Source organism: Mustela nivalis (assembly GCF_964662115.1).
Source record: "Mustela nivalis genome assembly, chromosome: 1".
Lineage (NCBI taxonomy): Eukaryota > Metazoa > Chordata > Mammalia > Carnivora > Mustelidae > Mustela > Mustela nivalis.
The window spans coordinates 146,380,560-146,407,835 of record NC_139020.1 but is presented as its reverse complement, the minus strand read 5'-3'; the positions used below and the strand labels follow the sequence as shown (position 1 = coordinate 146,407,835).

General features: G+C 38.4%; 1 protein-coding gene across 9 annotated transcripts in view; it reads right to left on the bottom strand.

Annotated features, from left to right (window-relative positions):
• The window catches only part of ULK4 (unc-51 like kinase 4), a 636,882-nt gene that overhangs the window by 567,878 nt on the left and 41,728 nt on the right, over positions 1 to 27,276 (bottom strand). For all 9 annotated transcript variants that reach the window (XR_014310110.1, XR_014310111.1, XR_014310112.1 and 6 more), the window contains one exon: positions 22,702 to 22,780. Coding sequence is in view for 4 of the 9 variants with exons in the window: in XM_082724762.1 (XP_082580888.1) it covers positions 22,702 to 22,780 (79 nt within the window). In the remaining 5 variants the exon portion in view is untranslated. The remainder of the gene's footprint in view (positions 1 to 22,701; positions 22,781 to 27,276) is intronic.

The window sequence follows — 27,276 nt, the reverse complement described above, 5'->3', positions numbered from 1 at the left end:
ATGGTTATCTGCTCTCCCTGCTCAGCTGCTTCTCCCATCCTTGACCCTTTTCACGACTTCCTAGGGAGTTCTAGATTTCCTCCCTCTCTGGAGAAAAAAAAAGCATAAACCTGGTTCTCATATGGATCTGCATGGTACGTCAAAATCAACAGAAAGTGGATGGCCACTTCACTGCAGTCCCCATTCAACTTGGCCCACAAAGACAACAATAAAAGAAAATCCACTGAGCAGGCAAAACTTTGGGTGGTATACCTACAAATAAAGAGAGATGAACTAAGGATGGATCTATACCAACTCAGAGGCAGTAGCTAACAGGGGAGTCAAAAATCTAGAGAGAACAAAATTATACCCCCCCCCAAAAGAAAGAAAATCATAAAGTAGGGAGGGATCAGAGAATTAGCTCCTGTATTTGGCCTCTGGACTACTGGTCAAGCAAACAATGTTCACCAATGGCAATTGTGTGATAGTGGCTAAGGGAGTGCAGTACAAAATGAGACACCGGCAGGGCACAGAGGCCTCAGTCTAAAATCAACCTATGATGATAACAAAGTGATGGGAGTCTAACAAGTGCTTCCTTCCCCATGTCAGGTGCTGTAGCCAGGACTCTCTGGCAGCTCTACTAGAAAGAGAGGTACCTGCTCTACTTCCACCCTTCTCCACCTCCCTCCAGCAACCACAGACTAAATGGGATGAAGAGCGAAGAAGAAGCTATTCCAGACAGATAAAACAAAGCTGGACATATACTCCAGGTATTGCCCCAGTGTCGTGGTAAAGCCCTTCTTCTGTATCTAATGTAGGAGCTAGTAGGGTAAGACGACATACATACATATCTTTATCGAGGGTTAAATGACATTTTTATTTGGGATCAACAGAACACAATTACTCCTGCTACATAAATGTCTTCTTAAGAAACCAAGTTATCATTGTCCTTCATTAATACTGAGTCTTTTAGGGACCAGAACAATGTAAAAGTTATGGCACAAAGAACATAACCTCAATACTGCGGTTGGAGCTTGCTATATATAACTGCTATTATTTACTTGGAACTGTGTTCTTAATAGTCATCCCGTCAACATTCCTCAATAGTAGAAATACAAAGGAAACTCATTTTAAATTGCAGTTTTCTGCCTCAGGGATCAGCTCTGATTAGTTCTGTTTTGTGCAATTCTCTCCATCACCAATTCTCTTTCCAGGTTTCTTTCATCTAATAGAAAATTAAATGTGATGCTCTGCTAGGTTCCCAAGGATTACTAAATTATATCATATTCAAATATATAAGCCTCACAATTGCTACTGCAAAAATATTATAACAAAGGTATGTGCACAGCCCAGGTAAAGCAAGCATAAAAATTAGAGCAGAAAAAACAGAAGCTAAAAATTGTTCTACAAGATGTCAGGTAAGAAATTAAATGAATTCTACCATTATAAGAAATTAGGAAACACGCCTTTTAAGAATTCTTTAATGTGAGATGTTTAATTTATCTGCAAAAGTGATTCAAATATGGCAATTCCCTCAAATGATATAAACTTCAGCATCGTGGCTTAATACAACAAATCCAGAATGTTTCACTTTATTCTACAAAAAGACATGATTATTATTCAACTCTCGCTTCATCATTTTCAACAAATTTGTCTCCAGCGCTATCCAAAAAGTAACAGAAAAACAAGTTTGTTTAGCAGGGAAGTACAAGGGCAGAGTTGCTGAAACTAACAATGGGGAAGATTATAATTGATAACAGTCTCAGTTCAGGGCTACAAACAAACCAGAAATGGTTTCCCAGTATCTGATGTAAAAGATGGCATCTGTCAGCCCCTCAACACAAAAACTCCTGAGGAGACCACATTGACACAGCAGCAGAGTACAAAGCACTCTGTGGGGCTATTTAGAAACCACGAGAGGGGAGAAGTATATAACCAACAGGGCAGAGGTCGTTCTGTAGTTTTATTTTTTGTTTTTTTGTTTTTTTTTTTAAGGAACCCATCCAGCACCATTTTTACAAATTGCCATCAACAAGAACTTGCTCAAATGCAGATTTTAGAAAGAAAAGTATTACCAGAAACCTAGCTAAACTAATTTTTTGTTGGTTTTGTTTTTTGTTTTTTTTTTAAGAAGTTCTTTCCACTGGCCACATTTGAGCAATTCCTTTGTCTTGAACTGTGACACATACACTGGCAGACACACAACACTGTTATTAACAGAGTCCTGATGATGGGCCAAATTTAAATGCCCCTATCCCAAGAACAGCGAAATCGCTGTCTCTTGAGATTCTAATCAAAAATTTATCTCTCTCTATGCTTCCTGTTGCCCTGTCATGCAGCAAAGGTGATACTAAACCTAACTCAAAATGTGTGGGTTTAGGGGGGCTTTTGTTTGTTTAAAGATTTTACTTATTTGAGAGAGCGCACATGCACACACAGAGGGAGAAGGAGAAGCAAACTCCCTGCTGCGTGGAGACCCAGATGCGGACTTGATCCCAGAATCCTGGAATCATGACCTGAGCCAAAGGCAGATGCCTAACCAACTATGCCACTCCAGTGCCCCCTCAAAGTGTCTTTGGAGGTGAGATGAGGCTGGTGTCCTTCTCACTTCCTTCTGACATGCCCAAACCTTCTGTCATGCCAAAGGACCCACGATAGAGTCTCATATTATTACACCAGCCTCCTGGGTGCCCTTGACTACTGATCCCCTGCTCACTCCTCTTCCCCACTGAGGACATTGGCTCCTTCCTCCTCACCTTCTTTCCCACCTGCACTCCTGCACCTTCTGCACCACCTGCACCTTCAGCAAAGTGGACATCCATTTGGAACACACACCCAGCATCCTGACCACACAGTGTCCTTGGGCTCATTGCTCAGTTCATTAGCCTGCTCACCCCCAGTCACCTCCTGGACCCTGACAACACCTCCAATACTTCTCAAATTCAAACACTCTTCAATCTCCACTCTCATCTTTTTAAGATCCTTTCAAAAGCCCTTCCACAATACTTTTTAAACTCACCAATACCATCCATGTCAGTGAGTGCACCATTTCCTCGTTTACTTGCTTTCCTACCCGGACTGGGTCCTGGGGTGTAAGACTCAAAACCACAGGGCCTCATGTGAAAGGTTTGGAAGTGGCCACTCTCTCCCTCCAATGGGGAGGACTCAACCACTCCATTGATGTACTCTCTTCTAGAGAACGTCATACAATGAGGCAGATTGGTTTCTTTCACCTTAAATTCTTTATCACAAGCTTGGTTTCTAAGGAACCCTATTTTCTTTCAGGGAGAAGACAGCTTCTGAGCTTCTCTTCTACTTCAAATCTCATGGGCACTCATTCCCCTCTTTCTGATGCTGACCTGATGTACTTACTGCATTGTCAGAAGCCAGATGCAAGATCTTGCATCCCCCCACCACCAAGTCTTACCCCTCCCTGCTCCATCTACCTTTACTAATCCTCTCTTCCTATTTTAGGAGATAAAGCATCCCTTCTCTGACCTAAGGACAATCATCCTCTTCAGTCATTCCCTCCTTCTCATCTGAAGGATTTTATACCTTCAGCTAGACCTCATTAGCCTGTATCTTCAATGCCTCCCTCTGGAGTGAATCTCCACACTCGTACCCAAACTTCGTTATCTAGATACATATTTACCACTTACCTCTGGTTTTCTACATAATCATTCCCATCTGGCTTCCACTGCATATAAACTATTCTTACGAGTTACTAATAACCCTCATCTTGGCAATTCCAATAAAAATGTCCATTTTCAAATTAACCTAAATCTGAGATGCAATAAAAAAGATGACCATTTTCTCTTTGGCACATGGTCATCTCTTCCCTTCTACTAACGCAACTCTCCTGAGTTTCTTTCTACTTCACCACTGTTCCTTTTCAGGTGCCTTTATGACTTCCTCTTTCTCTATTTAATATCCTTTGTCCATTATAAAGCTCCATGAAGACAGGGACATCTTTTTTTGTTCATTATTGTGTTTCCAGTGCCTACTCAATTACTTGGCCCAAAAAGCCTGGATCCATATCTAATATACTATATGAAATTAACTCAAAATAAATTATGGTCCAAATATAAAATCCAAAACTACAAAATTTTACAAAGAAACATAAGAAAAATGTTTTGTGACCTTGGAATAGACAAAGATTTTTAAGATATCAAAAGCATGATCCATAAAAGAGAAAAACTGATAAATTAGACAATCAAAATTAACTTTTAGCTAACACTATAAAGAGAATAAAATGACAAACCAGAGACTAGAAAAAAATACTGCAAACTACACATCTGATAAAGAACTTATATCCACAATACATAAAGCACTCTCAGACACAGATATTTAGCTATACAGACAGATCATTAAAGAGTGAGAGTTGGTAATGGATGGATAACAGGAAAACAGATAGCAAAGTTCAGTACTAAGAAAACAACCCTAACTTTGAAGATTATCATTTCCCCAAAATAAATTGTTCTATGCCCATCCAGCTTCATCTCTTTCAGCCACATGCTTCCCAAATGCAAAGTGACATGGATCATCACTAGTCACACCTACATCATGAGACCTCGACCATGCTATTATAATTCATGCTATGTTGCCTATCTTGCACTTTCTCATAAAGCTAAGTAAACTTGACGCTGAATGAAAATAAATGGAAATAAATATATATATTTATGTATATACTACTACATATATACTCCCATACATAAGGGGGATTTAATTCACCATAAGTTATCTAGCCCAGAGCTATTTTGCGGGGATGGGGGGGGTGTTAATAATGATTAACAGACGTGGTGCTCTCCAAATGGTTCTTCTTTGGGCAATTCCAAAAAGTTGTGTCATTTGGGCAACTTGTTCATTTCATTCAAACTGTCAAGTATTTAGGCCTATAGTTAGTACCTTTTAATGGATCTTGAATTTCCCTCTTAGTCCCACTTTAACACATCACAAAAATCTTGATGTATTAGGTGTTCATTATCATTTAGTTTAAAATATTTAAATCCTCTTGAGCATTCTTCATTGCCTCATGAGTTATTTAAAAGTATTTCAATTTCCAATTGGGGGATTTCCCAGATTTCCTCTTGTTATCTATTTCTAATTTAATTCTATTGTAGTCAAAATTTATTCTAAATTTTAATTAGTGCTATTAATTCCATTTATTTTAATCCTTACTTAAGATATGTTTTATGGCTGAAAATGTCTTAGTGGATAATCAGTGTGCACTGAAAATTTATGTGTTTTACAGTTGCTGGAGTTAGTGTTCTGTGAATGTCAACTAGTTCAGTTTCAATTGTATCATCCAAGTCTTTCACATCCTGACTTTATCTTTTTTAAAATATATATAATGAATTTGTCTACTTTTACTTTTGGTTCTAGTAAATGATTCTTCATCTATTTTAAACTGCTATTAACATTCGGGTGCACGAACCCCTTTGGATCACTACGTTTGGGGGAGGGAGGTTGGGAGAAGGGGGTGGGATTATGGACATTGGGGAGGGTATGTGCTTTGGTGAGTGCTGTGAAGTGTGTAAACCTGGTGATTCATAGACCTATACTCCTGGGGATAAAAATATATGTTTATAAAAAATAAAAAATTAAAAAAAAAAAAACAAAAACACAGACACTAAGAAAAAAAAACTGCTATTAGTTGATACATACAAATTAAGGATTGTTAATACTTCCTAATGAGTTGAAACTTTTTTTTTTTTTTTGAGATTTACAAGACCAGGGGAAGGAGCAGGAGCAGGAGCAGAGGGAGAGGGAAAGAATCTGAGACTCCATGCTGAGCACAGAGTCCAAGCCAGGGCTCAATTCCATGATCCTGAAATCACAACCTGAGCCAAAACCAAGAGTCAGATGCTCAATCAACTGAGCCACCCAGGTACCGTGAACTGAAACTCTCATTTTAAAATACTCATCTTCATCTTTGGCAATACTCCCTTAATGTCTACTTTGTTATTAATATATCCACATAAACTTTCTTATTAGTAGTGTATCTATGGTATATTTTTCCCATTTTTTTAGCTTGTCTTTTATTTAAAGTAGGTGGCATATAAACTGTACATAGCTAGGTTTCCCTCCTTGATCCAGGATGATAATCTCTTCCCTTTTGAATAGAATATTTAAGCCACTAACATCGAAGGTAATTACTAATGCGGTGAAGTTTAAGCCTATCAGCTTGCTATTTGCTTTCTCTGTTTCTCACTGGATCTTTCTTCCTTCTTTCCTGACTTCTTTTGAATTGAGCATTTAGTATTCTATTTAATCTCTTCTATTGGCTATTTAGCTATAGCTGTTTAATTTTTACTAGATATTCTGCAGATTAGAAGAATACCTATAAATTATCACAATTCACCTTAAATCAACAATATACTATTTCATATACAGCACAACAATATACTATTTCATATACAGCACAACACAAACAATATGTATATAAGACACATAAAAGACAGAATATGGTAATTGTTGAAATTTTTTCAAATATCATGACAGAATCAGCTCACACTGCCAAGAATCTTGTTGAACCTGGACCAAGATATACAAAGAGACACTAGGTCCATTATACTCAAACTGCTGAAAATAAAAACCAAAGAGAATACCTTGAAAGCAGTTAGAGAAATGCTATATAGTTCATTCTGGGGAAACAATCACAGGAACAAATGTTGACTTCTTATCAGAAAACACCAATGCCATAAGATGCTAGAACAATATTTCTAAAGCTTGAAAGAAAAAAGAACTCTATCAGAATTCTGTATCTATGAAAAGATTCAAAAATAATGAAGAAATAAAGGGAAAATAGGCAAATTCATCTCCAGACAATTTAACAAAAAATGTTAAAGTAAATCTTTTTTTTTTATTTTTTTTAATTTTCAGTGTAACAGTATTCATTGTTTTTGCACCACACCCAGTGCTCCATGGAATCCATGCCTTCTCTAATACCCACCACCTGGTTCCCCCAACCTCCCACCCCCCACCCCTTCAAAACCCTCAGATTGTTTTTCAGAGTCCATAGTCTATCATGGTTCACTTCCCCTTCCAATTTCCCTCAACTACCTTCTCCTCTCTAACTCCCCTTGTCCTCCATGCTATTTGTTATGCTCCACAAATAAGTGAAACCATATGATAATTGACTCTCTCTGCTTGACTTATTTCACTCAGCATAATCTCTTCCAGTCCCGTCCATGTTGCTACGAGAGTTGGGTATTCATCCTTTCTGATGGAGGCATAATACTCCATAGTGTATATGGACCTCATCTTCCTTATCCATTCGTCCGTTGAAGGGCATCTTGGTTCTTTCCACAGTTTGGCGACCATGGCCATTGCGGCTATAAACATTGGGGTACAGATGGCCCTCCCTTTCACACATCTGTATCTTTGGGGTAAATACCCAGTAGTGCAATTGCAGGGTCATAGGGAAGCTCTATTTTTAATTTCTTGAGGAATCTCCACACTGTTCTCCAAAGAGGCTGCACCAACTTGCATTCCCACCAACAGTGGAAGAGGGTTCCCCTTTCTCCACATCCCCTCCAACACATGTTGTTTCCTATCTTGCTAATTTTGGATCTATAAAGAACTCCTCAAACTCAACACACACAAAACAGACACTCATATCAAAAAATGGGCAGAAGATATGAACAGACACTTCTCCAATGAAGACATACAAATGGCTATCAGACACATGAAAAAATGTTCATCATCACTAGCCATCAGGGAGATTCAAATTAAAACCACATTGAGATACCACCTTACACCACTTAGAATGGCCAAAATTAGCAAGAAAGTAAATCTTTCAGGCTAACAGGAAATAGGTCTAGATACAAATCTAAAACAAAATGTAAATAAAAATAAAAGATACGCTAGAGTGGGGCACCTGGATGGCTCACTCAGTTAAGACTACAACTCTTGATTTTGGTTCAGGTCATGATTTCAGGTGATGAGACCAAAGCCTTTGTCAGGCTCCACAGTTGAGTATGGAGACTGCTTAAGATTCTCTCTCCCCAGATATTTGCAAACGACATATCAGATAAAGGGCTAGTATCCAAAATCTATAAAGAACTTATCAAACTCAACACCCAAAGAACAAATAATCCAATCAAGAAATGGGCAGAAGACATGAACAGACATTTCTCCAAAGAAGACATCCAAATGGCCAACAGACACACGAAAAAGTTCTCCACATCATTCAGGGAAATACAAATCAAAACCACAGTTGAGATACCACCTCACACCAGTTAGAACAGCAAAAATTAACAAGTCAGGAAATGACAGATGCTGGCGAGGATGTGGAGAAAGAACCCTCCTACACTGTTGGTAGGAACGCAAGCTGGTGCAACCACTCCAGAAAACAGCATGGAGGTTCCTCAAAAAGTTGAAAATACAGCTACCCTACAACCAGCAATCGCACTACTGGGTATTTACCCTAAAGACACAAATGTAGTGATCCGAAGGGGCACGTGCACCCAAATGTTTATAGCAGCAATGTCTACAACAGCCAAACTATGGAAAGAACCTAGATGTCCATCAACAGATGAATGGATAAAGAAGATGTGGTATATATATATACAGTGGAATTGTATGCAGCAATCAAAAGAAATGAAATCTTGCCATTTGCAATGACATGGATGGAACTAGAGGGTATTATGCTGAGCAAAGTAAGTCAGTCAGAGAAATATAATTATCATATGATTTCCCTGATATGAGGAAGCTAAGAGACAAGGTGGGAGATTTGGGGGGTAGGAAAGGAAAAAATGAAACGAGATGGGATTGGGAGGGAGACAAACCATAAACAAAACAAACTGAGGGTTGCTGGGGGGGTCAGGGGGCAGGGAGAGGGTGGTTGGGTTATGGACATTTGGGAGGGTATGCACTATGGTGAGTGCTGTGAAGTGTGTAAACCTGGCAATTCACAGACCTGTACCTCTGCAGCTAATACATTATATATTAATTTTTTTAATTGAAAAAAATAAAATACATCAAAAAAAAAATTCTCTCCCTCTGCCCTTACCACCACCTCTTAAAAAACAAACAAACAAAAAAAACCCCACAAAACTAGAGAGGTAAAGATGTTGGAAATATAAAATACTTTTTCTTAATAATAAACTCACAGGGAGCCACAGAAAGTAGTACAGAGAGATCCCATATTCTCTTCCTCCAGTTTTCCAGAGTGTCTGATATCCTACACAGTTAAAGTACATCATCAAAAACCAGAAATTTGGCATTAGTACAATATGTACGTAGAGTTCTACTTCATTATATCAAATTCATAATCCTATGAATTGAATGCAGTCATAATACAGAATTAATCCATCATCAAAACCTTGCTATGCCTTTACAGTTAAACTCTCACTCTTCTCTCAGTATCCCTAACCCCTAGCAACCACTGTCTGTTTTCCAGCTCTATAATTTTGTCATTTCAACAATAATATATAACCTGACCTTTCACAAAGCATAACACCCTTGATATCCACCCAATTATAAATAGTTCCTCTTTACTGTGAAGTACTATTCCATGGTAAAGACACACAAAGGTCTGTATATAATGACTCAAAAATTAAAGGATATTTTAGTATTTTCAGGTTTGGGCTATGACGAAACTGGTATGAATAGTCAAATATATACTTTTTTATGAATGCAGGATTTCATTTCTTTGAAAGAGAGCCCAGGAGAAAAACAGCTAATTCATATGGTAAATGTAGATTTCATTTTTTACAAAACTGCCAAAATGTCTTCTAGAGTTGATGTACCATTTTACATTTCCACCAGCAATATAAACAGATCCAATTCTCAGCATCTTTGCCCACACTTGGTATTGTCATGATTATGTTAATTGTTTTAATACACATGTAGATGCAATCTTAGTTTGCTTTTCTCTAATGAAAAATATTGCTAAATATATTTAGCAAATGTACTTATTTACCATATATCCTCTTTGGTATAATGTCCCTCATGTCTTTTGCCTATTTTCTTTTTGGGGGGGGGGGTTCATTTGTTCACTCTTGAGTTTTGAGAGTTCTTTGCTATTATAAATATGAGTCCTTTGTCAGATATGTAGTTTGCAAATATTTTCTCCCATGTGTAGTTTGCCTTTTCATCATCTTAACAGGGGCTTTGCCAGAGCAAAAGTCTCATTTTGATGAAGTCCAATTTACTGATTTCTTTTGTTTATGGATCATGCTCTTGGCATTAAATCTAAGAAATCTCTAAGGGTAACAAAGAGATTCTCCTCTTAACACTGTGGATAATCTTACTTTCCTACAAAGAACATAGAGTTTTGTTGTCAATCAGTTAAAATAATGGCCAATCACCTCTACCCTATGAAGACTTGGTTTTCCTTTAGTCCTAGGGCACAGTTCTGAGATCTAAAGTGTAGCCCTCCTAGAATTTCAATGAAAAGTCCATAGTATTTATCAAGCCCCTCTTAAGTTGGTGGGACTTGACCCCCAAACCCTTGATCTCCCCAGCACTGGGCAACTGCTGAAATTTCTGCTGAACTCTTCAACCTCCCAGCTGCCACTCTCTGCCGGTTTCTATGCAGTATCACTCAGCACACACAGAGCTTCCAAGTTAGTTAAGGACTACAAGAGGAACTGGTGTGCATATTTCATAGCTTTGCTCTTGAAAGACTTCCCCCACTCCTTTTCTTAAACACTCCTGTCTAACGGTGCCAAGTTCCAAACACAGTTCCTTGGCCCAGCAAGAGTGCTGTATTCTACCTGAACTCTGTTCCCTTGCATGAATTCATGGTTCCAGCAGGGGATAACCCAATTAAAAGTACATCTCTTAAAGTCTGCCTCCCTTCTGTGAATAGTGTGTCCTCAGTCATGTGGACCATTTCCTTACACCATACACAAAAATAAACTTAAAATGCATGAAAGACCTCAATGTGAGACAGGAATCCATAAAAATCCTAGAGGAAAAACACAGGCAGCAACCTCTTCCACCTCAAGCTGCAGAGCAACTTCTTGCTAGAGAAACCTCCAAAGTCAAAACAAAGGCAAAAATGAACTATTGCAACTTCATCAAGATAAAAAGCCTTTAAACAGCAAAGGAAACAGTCAACAAAACCAAAAGGCAACTAACAAAACGGGAGGAGATATGTGCAAATGACATATCAGATAAAGGGCTATTATCCAAAATCTATAAAGAACTTACCAACTCAACACCCAAAGAACAAATAACCCAATCAAGAAATGGGCAGAAGACATGAACCGACATTTCTCCAAAGAAGACATCCAAATGGCCAAAAAACACACAAAAAAGTGTTCCACATCACTCGGCATCAGGGAAATACAAATCAAAACCACAGTGAGCTACCACTTCACACCAATCAAAATGGCTAAAATTAACAAGTCAGGAAATGACATGTTGGCAAGGATGCAGAGAAAGGAGAGCCCTCCAACACTGTTGGTAGGAATGCAAGCTGGTACAGCCACTCAAGAAAACAATACAGAGGTTCCTAAAAAATGGAAAATAGAGCTACCCTATGACCTAGCAATTACACTATTGGGTATTTACCCCAAAGATACAAATGTAGTGATCTGAAGGGGCACCTGCACCCCAGTGTTTATAGGAGCAATGTCCACAGCAGCCAAACTATGAAAAGAGCCCAGATGTCCAACAACAGATGAATGGATAAAGATGTGGCGTGTGTGTATGTATACACACACACACACACACACACACACTGGAGTATTACACAGCTATCAAGAAATAAAATCTTGCCACTGGCAATGACATGGATGGAACTATGGTATTATGCCAAGCAATATGAGTCAATCAGAGAAACACAATTATCATATTATCTCACTGATGTGTGGAATTTAAGAAATAACACAGAGGACTGTAGGGGAAGAGGAAAAAATGAAACAAGGTAAAACCAGAGGGAGACAAACCATAAGAGATTCTTAATCTTAGGAAACGAACTGAGGGTGCTGGAGGGGAGAGGGGTGGGGGGACAGGGTAAGCGGGTAATAAACATTGGGGAGCACAGGTGTTGTAATGAGCACTGGGTGTTCTATAAGACTGATGAATCACAGAGCTGTATGTCTGAAACAAAAACATATGTTAATTTAAAAAAATAGTATATCCTCTTTAGCTTTTATGTACTTTTGCTCTTATATTCTGTCCAGATTTGTTATTGTTATAGGCAAAATGGTTAGCCCACTATAGCTTCTTGACCATTACCAGAACCAGAACTTTACCCCATGTCTGATTTTTAATTTTTCAGTTTGGAAGAAGTATAAATTTATACCACAAACATGAGGAAACTTAAAAAACTGGATATAAGGGCACCTGGGTGGCTCAATGAGTTATGCATCCAACTCTTATTCAGCTCAGATCTCAGGGTCCTGTGATCGAGCCCCACATCAGGCTCTGCACTGAGTGTGGAGCTCACTTCAGATGCTCTCGCTCACCAATTGAAAACAAAGTGCTGAACTGTGTGATTAAAATGCTGTAACTTGAAGTTAAAAACAAACACACACACACATGCAAGGATTCCTCTGAAAGAAGGATATTTGATTCTGTAGAAGGAAGGGGTTCTGTGGGTTGAGAACTGAGGAGGAGGGAGGGTCATTGCTGTCTGAGGTATGTTCCACGTGCACCTGTAACTCATTCTAGTAACTCATTTTTTAAATCCTAACCAAAAAAAGAAAGAAAAAAAAATATTTTCTCCCTCTTCCTTTGCCCCCCCATGCAGTGACAAGTTTATATGGAAGATACTTTTTCCCTTTTCAGAGTTAAAGATTAAAAAAAAAAATTGATAATCTTCCTTGCTATCTCCCTATGTAGACAGGTGAGTTGCTCTTTTTTATTTTGTTTTTTTTTTAATTTCTCCAGTTCCAAATGCCCCTTTTACTAGAAGAAGTAGCCTTTCAATGGTCTTCTTTCCAACTAACTGCTTCAGGAAAACCTCAAGCTTCATCTTCTATTCTTAAATTGTATCAAATCTCAAAACTCTAAAAGCAAGAACCACCAGCCCACTTGCCCTGAACAGCCTTAACGTCTTCCATTTCAGATTTTAGTTCTCCCTATTTCTTTATTTTTTTAAAGATTTTATTTATTTATTTGACAGACAGAGATCACAAGTAAGCAGAGAGGCAGGCAGAGTGTGAGAGGGGGAAGCAGGCTCACTACTGAGCAGGGAGCCCAAGTGGGGCTCGATCCCAGAACCCTGGGATCATGACCTGAGCCAAAGGCAGAGGCTTTAATCCACTGAGCCACCCAGGCGCCCTTAGTTCTCCCTATTTCTGACTTCTGACAATTTCCCTTATTTCCTTCGACATTCAGCTAAGTATTTTAAAGTCTCTTCATTTTATCCTGCATTTCTAATTTTTTTTTTTTTGCTACTGAAGTATTTTCAGATTATGATGAAGAAAAAATCAGAATAAATGTAACATGGAGAAACAGTTTCATATATGTACATAAAACACACCTAAAAATACAACCAGAAAGTATAAGTATCATCGATTCTTCAAGAAAGTTGTAAGTTCAGTGCCTGGAAGGCTCAGTGGGTTAAGCATCTGCCTTCGCTTCAGCTCATCTTCTCAGGGTCCTGGGATCCAGCCCCGCATCTGGCTCCCTGCTCAGCAGGAAGTTTCTTATTCATTCTCTCTCTCTCCCTGTGTGTGTGTGTGTGTGTCTGTGTATCTGTGTGTGTGTCTGTGTCTCTGTCTCTCTCTCTCTCCCCTTGTCTCTTTGTCTCCCCTTGTCTCTCTCTCTCTCCCTGTCTCCCTCTCCCCCACCTCTCCCCTTCTGTCTGTCTGTCTGTCTCTCTCTCTCTCTCCCTCTCTCTCAAATAAATAAATCTTTAAAAAAAAAAAAAAAAAGACTGTGGCACATAAGGACCACGGCAGAATACCGCGTGGGCAGCCATGCTAGCAATGAGGCGCTGCAGTACTCATGCCCGCACCACCCCCCTACCCTGGGGTGGGCAGAAGTGGTGCAATTATGTAGCTGAACACTCTGTACCAGGACCTCCACGATATACAGGAGCTCTGTCTCTAAATGCAGTTCAACACATCCTATGTCTAGAGTTCCCAAAGCACACAATGTTCCGAGAAATCTGTAAGTTAAATAATGCTTCCAATCACCATATATCCACTGCTTAACATAAAATTTAATTCTAAACCCAATTCAGCAGGAGCCTAAATAACACAATGTCCATTTTCTTCAGTCAAGAACTCTTAGGAGTTCTCACTCTTGCACAACTAAATCACAAAATGTGTTTATCCTATCAAAAAAAAGGACATAAAAAGCAAAATAAAGCTTGAAAATTAATTTCAAAAAACAATAACAATGTTGCATAGCATAATGAACTTAGTGATTCTGTTGAGAATGAAAAGAGAAAAAAATAATAGCAATCAATGACAGCTAGTACATCAAGAGGTCATAAACCAAAACTGCCCATTTCAATTTAGAAAAAGATGAAAACAAAATTGATAATCCATACAAATGTCCTTATTGTATATTTAACATGACAGTTAAAGTGACACTGCCAAGAAGAAACATACCTCAACAATGCAGATATCTGGCATCACCTCTTTTAACAAGGGATCAAAGTAAGTAAAACTAACAGGGGAAATTTGACACTATAGGCTTCCCGCTATGATGAAATATGAAACACCAACATCACCTATAAGTTCTTACCTGAAAACAAAGTTTAATCTGAATCTAATCAGATTAAGCCTCTTGACCTAAATTACAGTTTATAAGAATTTTAGAGACTAGAAAACCAAGAGGGAAAAAAAAAAAAAAAGACAAATCCAAAATGTGGAACATTCTACAAGGCAAGTGGCTTGGGGAGTATCTGGAGGCTCAGTCGGTTAAAGAACTGCCTTTGGCTCAGGTTGAGATCCCAAGATCCTCAGATCAAGTCCCATGTCTGGGCTCCCTGCTCAGTGGAGAGCCTGCTTCTCCCTCTCCCCCTGCTTAGGCGTTCGCTCGCTAACAAATAAATAAAATACCAAAAAAAAAAAAAAAAGTGACTTGCATTCTTTAAGAAACTGATGTTCTAAAAGAAAAATGGGGACAAATCTCTAAGAAACATTAGCACAAAAAAAGCCAACAGATTATTAAAATGTAATATATCACAAGCCAAGTGGAGTTTCTTCTAAAAACACAAGGTTGATTTAATTTTAGGAATGCCAACTATACCTGTTAATAGAGATACAGAGTAAAACTTTGCCATCACCTTTATAGATGTCCTATAACGAAATTCAACACTCATTCATGTTCAAAATAAAGGAGAACTTGGTAGATCTTGAACAAGATCTTATAGCAAAACCAAGTATTTATGAGAATACAGAATACCGAAAATTCCTTCATTGGTATAAGGATTTTCGTTTTCCATAACTTTAGAAAATCATTTAGATTATCCTCTAAAGTTGAACATATCCAAACACTTTGTCTAGGAATTCTAAATCCTAGGTTGACCCAAAAGAAAGCTGACTTAAGTATATCAAAATGTACATCCAAGAATTACTTATAACAGTCAAATATGAAAAAATACCCAATGTCCATCGCCAGTGGTGTGATATATCCATTTAATGAAAATGAACTACAGGTACCTAAAACAACAAGGGTTCCCCAAACATAACATGGAACAAAATAAGCCAAAGAATACAGGTCATATGGCATGCCTTAAATACAATTCAAAACAGGCACAATGATCATATTATTACGTATTACAGTAGTAGTCACCTGTAGAGCAAAGGGAGAGATGAGTAATCACAAGAAGGTATAAGGGGTATTCTGTTGCGCTGGTAATGTTCTATTTCTTGACCCAGTTGGACTTTGGGTTTTTACTTTGTGACAAGTCATTGAGCAGGATATGTATGTTTTGCACACATTTCTGTATATTTGTACCTCTTCAATTAAATAAAAAACATTATTACTAATAAATCAAGAAGCAAGCACAAAGTAATCCCTACTTCCCTAAACCCTAAATATGTAACAAAAATTGAATATATAATTATATATCATTATCAGTCACAGAAATGTAAAGAATTATTCAATCCAAAACTCAGCCCATCTTGAATGGCTGTGGTTTAAATGTGGGTCAGAACAAAAACATTCCTTTGAATTTGGCTTAGCAGTCTGTGTATTGTATTGTTAATAAATGATTGGTTTCCTTTCAATGGTCCCCTGAATAGTTATCTATCTAGTAAGTGAAACTTATTTATCTTATATAATGGGATTATGGAGACATTCCATTTACCTACAGAGTTTTCATTGAACTAGAACAGCTTCTGTAATTTCCTTGACAATGTGATTAAAGGTATCACTGTCCTTATCTAATTTAAAATCTGTCCTGATATAGAGAAGTGCAGTCTCCTCCATCTGAGTCAAACTTAGAGGGTTTAATTAAAAAGTAAGTCTGGAACATGCTCCAAATCTGGTCTCATTAAGTTTCTTTATGCACAGGGTCAGTTTATCCAGCAATGAGGTTTCTGGTGGTTGTGGGCCATTTTCTTGATGGTCCCATTTTGTAAATTTTCATTGAACCAGCGTTGAAATGGGGTCTTGCATTGCATTTAGATAATGTAGGCTCTAAGTCTTTTAATTTCAAACATTTCCCTATGGTGTTTTAGTGCCATCTTTTAAAAACAAATCATCATTTGTTTTAGCCAAAGCTGGAATGTCGGAAATTTTATCCCACCCTCTTGATGTCATTTTGCATGGTCCTTAATCACCTGCATTTCCTGTGAACTGTAGTTTTTGATGCATAGCCTTGATTAGACGCAAGTTCAGTTTTTCAGTCCTTAGCTACTGTTCTCCTTATAGTCATAAGGAGTACATAAGACAATCTATGCAGCAGAACATCAAGAATATTTCTTTAAAATTATTACACATAAGAATCATTATAATTACGGGGGGCGGGTGAGTGTATTATCTAGGAAGATAGGCTTAAGAAGCTGGCTATCTCTTTCAGTACAAAAAATAGAGAATGAAATAAATGCTTCTAAATACATCTAGGAGAATATAACTAGCTCTTTTCTGTGGCCACTGGTGATAGAATTAGATGAAAGAGACTTAAATTATACCACCAGGACAGCAAAATAGCTTTCCATCATCTCTTCTCTCCATAACAAATTATACTGCCATATTTCCCTACCATTCTTTTAATCATTTATTAAACCTTTCAACATTGACTCAGGGCCTAAAATACTCGTTGCTCTGCTGGCCAGGCACTGTGGGATACAAAGATAAATTAGAAGATGAGGTTCTAAGCCTTTAAAGTGTCTATAAAATCTTCAGTCACAATGGGAAAAGGGTCCACCAGCAGTAAACCTACGGCCGAAATCAGGATATATCTCACACTTGAGATTTTATTCATGATTTACTGAGAAATATCTATGAACACCCACAACTATGAGTATTACAGAAACTTGGGTCTCCAGAGTTCTGAAGCTAAGATTCACCAATGCACTCCCATGTGGTTCTCAAATCCCCTGAAAGGACTATTTTTCTGGATAGGCTGCCAAGGTGTTCATTAATCTCAAATGGCAATAATCGGTAATGGAATAAAATCACGGCCATGCAGTAAAAAATCCAAAAACCAGGGAAAAGATGTAACACTGGGCTGTATACCTATTAAGCCAGCTTCTTCCAAGTTGAAGATACAATCCACTTGTCAAACTTTGTTTCCAGTGTTTGAGTGCCCTCTAGTGGCTGCTTTGTTACAACAGTCAATAGCAGGAATTAAGAATGAAAAAGTGTGAGAAATAACAGAATAGAAGATGGCATCATCAGGAGCACCTGGCACAATTTCAGGTTACTCTGGGAACTTCTCACTATCCAAAGGAACTTAGTTTACAATATGCATAATTCAGAAGTTTCCCAAATAACTCATGACACATTACTGCATTTTTAAAGTAAGTATAATTTCTCCCAAGTTTCATTTCAAATTAATAAAACATCAGCAAACACCCAGAAAAGAACAGTACATGAATGAAGGACACCAGAACCTCAGGAATTAACACCCATCCCTCTCCGAGGGTCAACACAGGCGGCATCGAGGATGCAATGTTTAATAAGGAACAGCAACAAGAGTAGGCTAGTATCTTGAGAACACGAGGTACCCAGTCGATAAAGGGAGGGAAGCACGGGCTAAGAACAACCTGGGTGCACAGAGACAAAGATGCTTCCAGAACTGCCCCCACCAAACACCCTCAGTGACAATAGCAATCACCAGGGGGACAGACCACCAGCATGGAGCCAGGAGTGAGTCGAGTACATCACTCCGGGTGACTTACAGGTCCCCAGTTAGTGCAGGGGCTTTCCTACAACAGCACAACGTACTGTCTGCAGTCACCGCCACAGGAAGCCCCAAGCACAAGGACACCACAGGGGTGCAGACCACCTCTCAGTTCCAGTCTTGTCCTCCAGCCTGTCTTCCCAGATTCTGCCACAAGGCACCCCTCACCGCCACACCTTCCATGACATCTACCTACATCCGCCTCTCATTCATGACATCCGGCATCAAGAGGCAAGAATCTTCTAAACAAGAACCTTCACAGCCCCTGGATATTCCTGAATCTATACATCAATCTTTCCCCAGGGAATGTCCTACTGATGTCTAGGACACTGTCCATGATGAGGAGATTCGTTCAGACTTGCTGCTCAAAGCTGGGGTTCATTATTCACAATGCTAATTAGTATCGCACCGTGTGAAGGTGCCACACTTTGTCTGTTCTACTGTTGATAGATATAGGGGTTATTTCATGCTTGGGGCTTATAGCTACAAATAATGCTGGTAATATACATTCTTGAGCATGTCACTTGGTTACAAGACAAGGGGTGCTGGCTTATGGAGTAAAGATGTCCTCCATTTTCAAGAGAGCCTGTGCCCAGTCACATTCCCACCAGCAGCATACAAGCCTTCCTTCTGTTCAGTGCTTTCACTAACATTTAGGCTTTTTCATCTTTGCCAACCTGGCAACTCCCTTGGTATGTCCTTTTGGTTTTGATTTGCATTTCTCTGATGCCTCAATACTCTTCATAGTGAATTTTAGAATTTATATTGGCTAGACCTGGTTATTAAAGTCTGCCTTCAAATATCACAGCAATCAGCCAATCTGTCAACACTTTGAGATCTAACCAGAAAGCATATATCCAGAATAAAGTCTTTTTTTTTTTTTTTTTACCACATCTACCACTACAAACCTAGTTGAAGTCACCACCACCCCTCACCTGAACTACTACATATCACTGGCTCTTAGTGTTCTGATTCTACCTTAACCCTGTCCTTGTAACACAGTGATCCTCTTAGAACATAAGCCCTATCAAGGCTCTCTCCCCTGCTCAAATTCCTCTAATGGCTTCCCATCTCATTTGGAATAAAGTCCCAGTTCTGACCAGGGCTTACAACAAAGCTTGGGATGACCAAGTCCCTAGCTATCTCAGTAACTTCATCTTCTATGTCCTTCTCCTGAATCTCCCTCTTGCTCAGTTCCAGCTACATCACCTCTGCATTGTTCCTCGAAATATGCCAACCACTTTTCCACCGCCAATCTTGTGCACCTGCTGTTCACCCTTTCCCCAGCTGAGGGAAATGTCCTCCCACTACACCGACCCCTTCAGGTCTCTGTTTGGATGTTCCTCTCCATCTTGGGTTTAGATGACCAACCCATCTAAAATGGTGCCACCACCACCTCATCCTTCCCAAACACCCCTAGTCTACTTTTATCTTTTTCATCGCATTTATCGTCGCCCAATGCTACATATCTGCTCATTCTCACTCTTTCCTCACACTAGAACATGGACTCCATCAGAACAGGGATTTTTAGCTCTCTTGCTCAACACTGCACCTTGTATATACACAGCCACTGACAAATATTTGTAAAACAAGGAACAAGAGAGTATCAATACAATAAAACCGTATCTATGAATTTCTTCTAGAATAAGAACCTGCCTCAAGTAATGGTCTTCCTGCATGTAATACATTGCCATGCCCGTAAGAGATACTCAAAAAATGTTCAATTAGTAAAAGAACAGCAATTTGTCTTGCCCTTTCCTATTCCCTTCTCTCCCTTCCAGATCTTCTAAAACAAAGTAGAATTTACTTCCATGCTACCATTAATATTTTCAGAGCATATTTATTCTTTATGAAGAATTCATTCTTTCTAGGTTACATGTCACATTAACAGCTATCATTTGGATTTAAATATTAATGATTCATTGTTTATATTTGCTTTTTACCTGAAAATTTGATTATAGGGAGCCAGTAAAGTAGCCTGCTCAAGTTCAAGTTTTTAGAAATGTTGGTGAAATTAAGACTGAGTCTCTGAATTTCTGAAAAAGTCTTCCTTTTGTCCTCACAAGCAGGCAACAGGGCAGCTGCACAGAGAAATTTATGGTCACACAATCCCTGAAGTTTTGTTCTATTTCTATTGTTTTCCATATCTTTAGCTTGTAGGGTTACAAGTAAGTTATATGCAAGTCTAATTTGCTTTTGTTTATAACCTGAGTTTTGGTTTTCTTTTTCTCTTGGTAATTACAAATTTCACCAGTATAGGTCTAAATGTGTACACTTTTTCAATATCTTGCCTGACATTTGGTGAAACCTTTTATCTAAAGATTGAGTCTTTCTTCAGCTCAGAGTGAAATTTTCTTCTATTATTTCTTTCATGAATGTTTGCTTTGATCTAGCCTTGAAATCCCATTATGTTTATCTTAGACAAGTACAGTCCAACAGAAATACAATTCAAACCACAAAGGTAATTTTAATATTTCCAGGAGCCACATCAAAAAATAAAAAGAAAGGAAATTAATTGTAATAATGTAATAATTATTACAAATTAATTGTAATAATGTATATATTTGGATACAAATATATCCAAAATATTATCATTTGAAAATGTAATCTATAAAAAATTTACAGGTGAGATGCTTCCCCCCCACACTCACATACTGAGTCTTCAAAATCTGGTATGTGAGCTCTACTTGAAGCTCATCTCAATTCAGACTATCTGCTTTTCAAAAGCTCAAACATCATTTTGGGCTAGTGTCTGTCATACCAGACAGCAGAACAGATTTTGTAGTTAATAATTTTTAACTCTTCTCTTTTCATTCTGAATCCTAAAAGAATTCATGCAGATGATTTTCAAATCCACTAACTCAGCTTCCTAAAGTATTCACCCCACTCATTTTGGCACCTATTGAACATTTTAATTCAACGGTCCTATTTTACATCTTCAGGGTCTCACTCTTCATGGCACACTGCTCCTGAGTACTGACTGCCTGTTCTGATTATTTAGGAATGCCCTCTAGAATGTCAGGACTTATCGTAGAATTTTAACTTCTCTTTCATCTCCTAGAGTACCACTCTGTTTCACTGGAAACCCTTCCTCTGAGTTGTCAGAAGAAGCCCCCCAACTTTTGAGCTAAAAGCCTCTCTGCTTAGTGATAGTGCCCTATCTGCTTGGTCTTAGAAAAGTCAAGCTTATACATCTCTGATAGCCAAGTTGGGTACCATCAGGGATTGCTAAGGTCAGAATTCATTCTTTTTGGCCCCATAAAAACAAGAAAAAGGTTAGTCTTAGTGACACAGGGATCTCACAGTTTGCAGTTTGCAGAAAGTAGGGATGGAATTAAGAGCAAAGGAAATGCAGGGACCTTAAATTAACTGTCTGTGCATGGCCACTCAGACCAGGGATAACTGGGATGCCATCTCAGCAACTGGCTGGGAAAGCAAAGTTACAGAACATTTTCCATCACTACAGAAAGTTCTACTGGACAATACTTGGCTACACAAGTCCTCCTCAAGCCCCAACTACCACACCATCAGGTCCTGGTTCTACAAAAACCCCATCTCTTCTTCCCACTTCCTTCTTCCCACATTCTCCTTCCTTCAGAAGTTCTTGCCCTTGCCTTTACAAGCCTTGGTTCTTTTTGCCTATTTCGACTCTTGACATTCCCCTAGTCCAAGGGGTAAAGGATACTCAGAAAGGCAGTACAATTGTAGCATTTACTTGATGGGATTTAGATTTACTAAACACTTCCCAATAGCAGTATTTTCAAAATATTTCAAAATCTCTTTCAAGCATGCATGGCCATTAAATACTTGGATTGTTGTCCGAAATAACTGACAACTGGTGAGGAAAAAAACCTGAAACCCAGGGTTGAAAGGATTTTAATTGGAATTATGAGCTGTGCTTCAACTAGGAAATAAATTAAGTATAATAAAATGTTGAGTGGACTATAAGAAAACTAGGAATGAGGGCGCCTGGGTGGCTCAGTGGGTTAAGCCGCTGCCTTCGGCTCAGGTCATGATCTCAGGGTCCTGGGATTGAGTCCCGCATCGGGCTCTCTGCTCAGAAGGGAGCCTGCTTCCTCCTTCTCTCTGCCTGCCTCTCTGCCTACTTGTAATCTCTCTCTGTCAAATAAATAAATAAAATCTTTTAAAAAAAAAAAAAAAGAAAGAAAGAAAAGAAAACTAGGAATGAAATAAGGGTTATCCAAAAATTCCTGAAATAATGATGAATAGAGCCCACAAGCCTTTTAGCTGCACTGTTATCACCTTTAATAACAGAATAGGTTGTAAATGTGCAGCTGTATTTATGCCTAAGGGTCTACTGAGGATATTTTATAATTGCCACAATTCCACAAAGAAAACTTAAGTGAAGGTCAATGAAAGCTGCATGTTCTAAATTACAAAGTCAAGAACAACCTTTTTTTGTCATTTGTAACATTCCAGTAATAAAAGAGAATTACCTCAGTAACCGGTGTATTTTCCTGGAGCTCAGTTGTGTGCGAGGCCAGTAAACCAATCGCCCGAGCAACCTTGGCCCGTCTGTTAATGGAGAAAAATAAACACTGAAGAAGAGAGTTAGAGACCCAAGTAACTAGCCCTAGTTAGTTACATTACACGATTCTAAGCAGTAGAATGAGGCGTGCTAGGATGAGCATTCACTCCCCCACATATATGGCCCTCGTGTACACGAAGGGACAAGAGCAGCAATGCCCTCTGCAGGGGATTGAGTCTAATAGCGACTCAAGTTGAACAAGTTGGGCTTTTGAGGTAGAATGCCAGATAAACTTTATGAAGGACCTTAACCAGAGGAGAAAAAATGTAATGAACCCTTTTACTTCTGGGTACAGCAGTATTTGGCTAAAGGTTAGGTCCCACTTATTAGCAGACCAAGGGTTTTATTCGTAAGTGATAAAAAATAACAGAACAGTTAAATAAATATTTATATATCCACTTTCATAGAAATTTTTTACAATCTTTGATCTTACAAATATTGTTCCAAAAACTACTAGTTTTAGTGAGGTGTTTCTGTATCATTATTCAACAGAAAATAAGGTCAATAAATTATTACATACCATTTTCAGATGATTTGCAAAAGTTTAGTCAGAAGATTTTTTTAATTGGAGAAAATAGTTGGACATGTGAGTTGATGAGAACTGTATTTTTTTTTTTTTAAGCATTGTATTCATATTGATGCTTGCATGCTCTCTGGGCTAATCAGTGTGTATATCAGCCAGAAAGTCTCTTAACTTTTCGGGTTCTTAACTACACAGGACCCATGGAGGGAAACAAATCAGACTCCAAGAAGGACCACAGGAAAGTATTCATGTTATCAGAACTCTAACACACAGACATCATTCTTACAGATTTCAAATCTCATAACATTTACAAATTAAAGAAGTCCTAAGCATTTGTATGACGAGCATCCTGCCTCTAAATAAAAAACATTACACTGTTACTTAAATTTTAATTCCAGTGTACTTCAAGCAGTGTTACAGAAGTTTCAGGTGTACAATATAGTGATTGGGCCAGTCTGCTCCTTCACCCCCGTCACCGGTTTCACCCATCCCCCCCAATCCACCTCCTCTCTGGTAACCATCAGTTTGTTCTCTATAGTTAACAGTCTGGTTTCTGGTTTGTTTTTTTTTCCCCTTTAATTCCATATATGAGTGAAATCATATGGTTTTTGTCTTTCTCTGGCTGACTTATTTTGCTTACATCATACTCTCCAGCTCCATCCATATTGTCGTAAATGGCAAGATTCCATTCTTTATGGTTGAATGATATCGCATTGTATCTTCTTTATCCATTCACCTATGGATATATACTTGGGCTGCTTCTACAGTTTGACTACTGTAAATAATGCTACAAAATACATAAGGGTGCATGTATCCCTTTGAGTTCGGGTTTTTGTATTCTTTGGTAAATACTCAGTAGTAATTACTGGATCATATGGTAGTTCTATTTTTAATTTTTTGAGGAACCTCCACACTATTTTCCACAGTGGCTACACCAGTTTGCGTTCCCACCAACAGTGTAAGAGGATTCCTTTTTCTCCACATCCTCATCGGCACTTGTCTCTTGTTGATTTTAGCCATTCTGACAAGTGTGAGGGGATAGGTCACTAGTTTTGATTTGCATTTCCCTGATCGTCAGTGATGCTGAACATCTCTTCATGTGTCTGCTGTCACGTCAAGGTCTTCTTTGGAGAAATGTCTAGGTCTTCTGCCCATTTTTTTATTAGATTATTTGTTTTCTATGTCTTGAGTTATATAAGTTTTATCAATAGATCATTTGCAAATATCTTCTCCCATTCCATAAGATGCCTTTTAGTTTTGTTTCCTTCGCTGTGCAGAAGCTTTTATTTTGATGTAATCCCAAGAGTTTATTTTTCCTTTTATTTCCCTCGCCTCAGGAGACATCTAGAAAAATGTTGCTATGGCTATGTTAGAGTCATCACTGCCTATGCTCACTTCTAGGATTTTGAGGGTTTCAGGTCCCACATGTAAGCCCTTATTCCATTTTGAGGTTACTTGTATTTGGTGTAAGAAAGTAGTCCAGTTTCATTGTTTTACATGTGTCTTTCCAGTTTTCCCCAAAACCATGTGTTGAAAAGATGGTCTTAACAAGATTATTCTTTAAAAGTGATCATTTTGGGGCACCTGGGTGGCTCAGTTGGTTAAAGCCTCTGCCTTCAACTCAGGTCATGATCCCAGGGTCGTGGGATCGAGCCCCACATCGGGCTCTTTGCTCAGCAAGGATCCTGCTTCGTCCTCTCTCTCTGCCTGCCTCTCTGCCTACTTGTGACCTCTGTTTGTCAAATAAATAAATAAAGTCAACGAAGACAAGGCCTTGGTACTGCTCACTAATGCCAACATCAAGAGAGTCCCTTGCATCAAGTAGGCCCTGAATAAACAGAACATCGACATCAAATATAAGGTAACTAAACACCTTAGTAGGAAAGGAGTGACTATATCACTGCATGAGGTCAAAGAAAGTAGAACAGGGTTTTCAATATAAACCTCAAAAAAAGAATTTTAGGCTAACATCACTAAATAAGAAAAAGATTCCTTGTAACTAAAAGCAGTATAAACTACAAAGGGTATTACTACACACCATGTAACAAAGAATTGGAAGTATACCCTAGAGTAGTGGGAAACTTCAACCAACTTCTTTTCCAAGCACAGCAAGGAGGCTACAGTGAATACATATGTACAAGCATTCAGATGCCTCACAACACTAGACTTCATCAAGGTTCACTACAAAGTTACAGTCATCAAGACAGTGTGGTATTAACAAAGAACAAAAGGATCAATGAAACAGAACAAAGGACTAAGAAATAGACTCACATTAACACACTTAAAGGATCTTTGACAAAGAAGCTAAGGCAATACAATGGAGCAAAGATGGTCTTTTCAACAAATTATGCTAATATACATGCAAAAAAAAAATGAAGAATCTGGAAACAGATCTTACTCACTTTATAAAAATACAAAATAGATCAAAGACCTAAGAGTAAGATGTCAAAGTATAAAACTGCTTGAAGGTAACATAGGAGGAAAAAACCTACATAACCTCAGGTGTGGCAAGGACTTTTTAGATACAACCACCAAAGGTACAGTCCATAAAAGAAATAAATAACCTGAACGTTATCTAAATAAAAACTTCTATGGGCACCTGGATGACTCAGTTGGTTAAATGACTGCCTTCAGCTCAGGTCATGATCCCAGGGTCCTGGAGCCCTGCATCATGCTCCCTGCTCAGAGGGGAACCTGCTTCTCCCTCTCCCTGACACTCCCCCCTGCTTATACTCTCTCTTAAAAAAAAGAAAGAAAGATTTCTATTCTGTGAAAGATAACATAAGGAAAATGAAAAGACAAGCTACTGAGTGGAAGAAGATATTTACCAAAGGCATACCTGATATAAGACTGTCTTTCACAATATACAAAAACCTCTAAAACTCAGTAAGAAAACAACCAAATGAAAAAACGAGCCAAAGATCTTAACAGATACCCCAGCAAAAAAGACAAACAGATGGCAAATACACATATGAGAAAACACTCCACATCATATGTCACCAGGGAAATGCAAATTAAAACAATATACTACTAAACACAATTAAGTATGGCCAAATTCCAAAACACTGACAACACCAAATGTTAGCAAGGCTATGGAGCAACAGGAACTCTCATTCATTGTTGAAGGGAACGCAACATAGTATAGCCACTTTGGAGGACAGTTTGAAAGTTTCTTACAAAATTAAACATACTCCTACTAAACAATCCAGCAATCCTACTCCTTGGGCCTTACCCAAAGGAGTTGAAAGCATATGTCCACATGGTGTTTACAGCAGTTTTATTCATAAATGCTAAACTTGGAAACAACCAGGGGGTCCTTCAGTATGTGAACAAACTGGTACATGTAGACAAGGAGATATCTGGCACTAAAAAGAAATGAGCTGTCAAGCTATGAAAAGAGATGGAGGAACCTTAAATGCCTATTACTAAGTGAAAGAAGCCAATCCTGAGGATACATATTGTAGGATCCCATTATTGTAGGATTACCAGTAGGGCATTCTGGAAAAAGTGAAACAATGGAGAAAGTAAAATTTCAGTGATTGTCAGAGGGATGAATAGGCAGAGCACAGATTTTTAGGGCAATGAAAATATTCCATACAATAAGGACAATACAGGTCATAATGCATTTGTCCAAGCCCATGGAATGTATAAACCAAGATTAAACTATAAACTATGAACTGTGGGTGATTACACCATGCCAATATAGATTTATCAGTTCTAACAAACATACTACTCTAATAGAGGTGGGGGGTGATAATAGGGGAGGCTTAGCTGTATGGGGACAGGAGGCATAGGAGAAATCTCTATACCTTCCTCTGAATTTTGCTGTGAACTTAAAATGGCTCAAGTAAATAAATAAATAAACTCAATCAAACCAAACAAAAAAAGTGAATCTTGATATGTGAATTCTATCTCAGCAAAAGAGTGAGAAAGCAAAAGGGAAAGAAGAGTAAACAGACA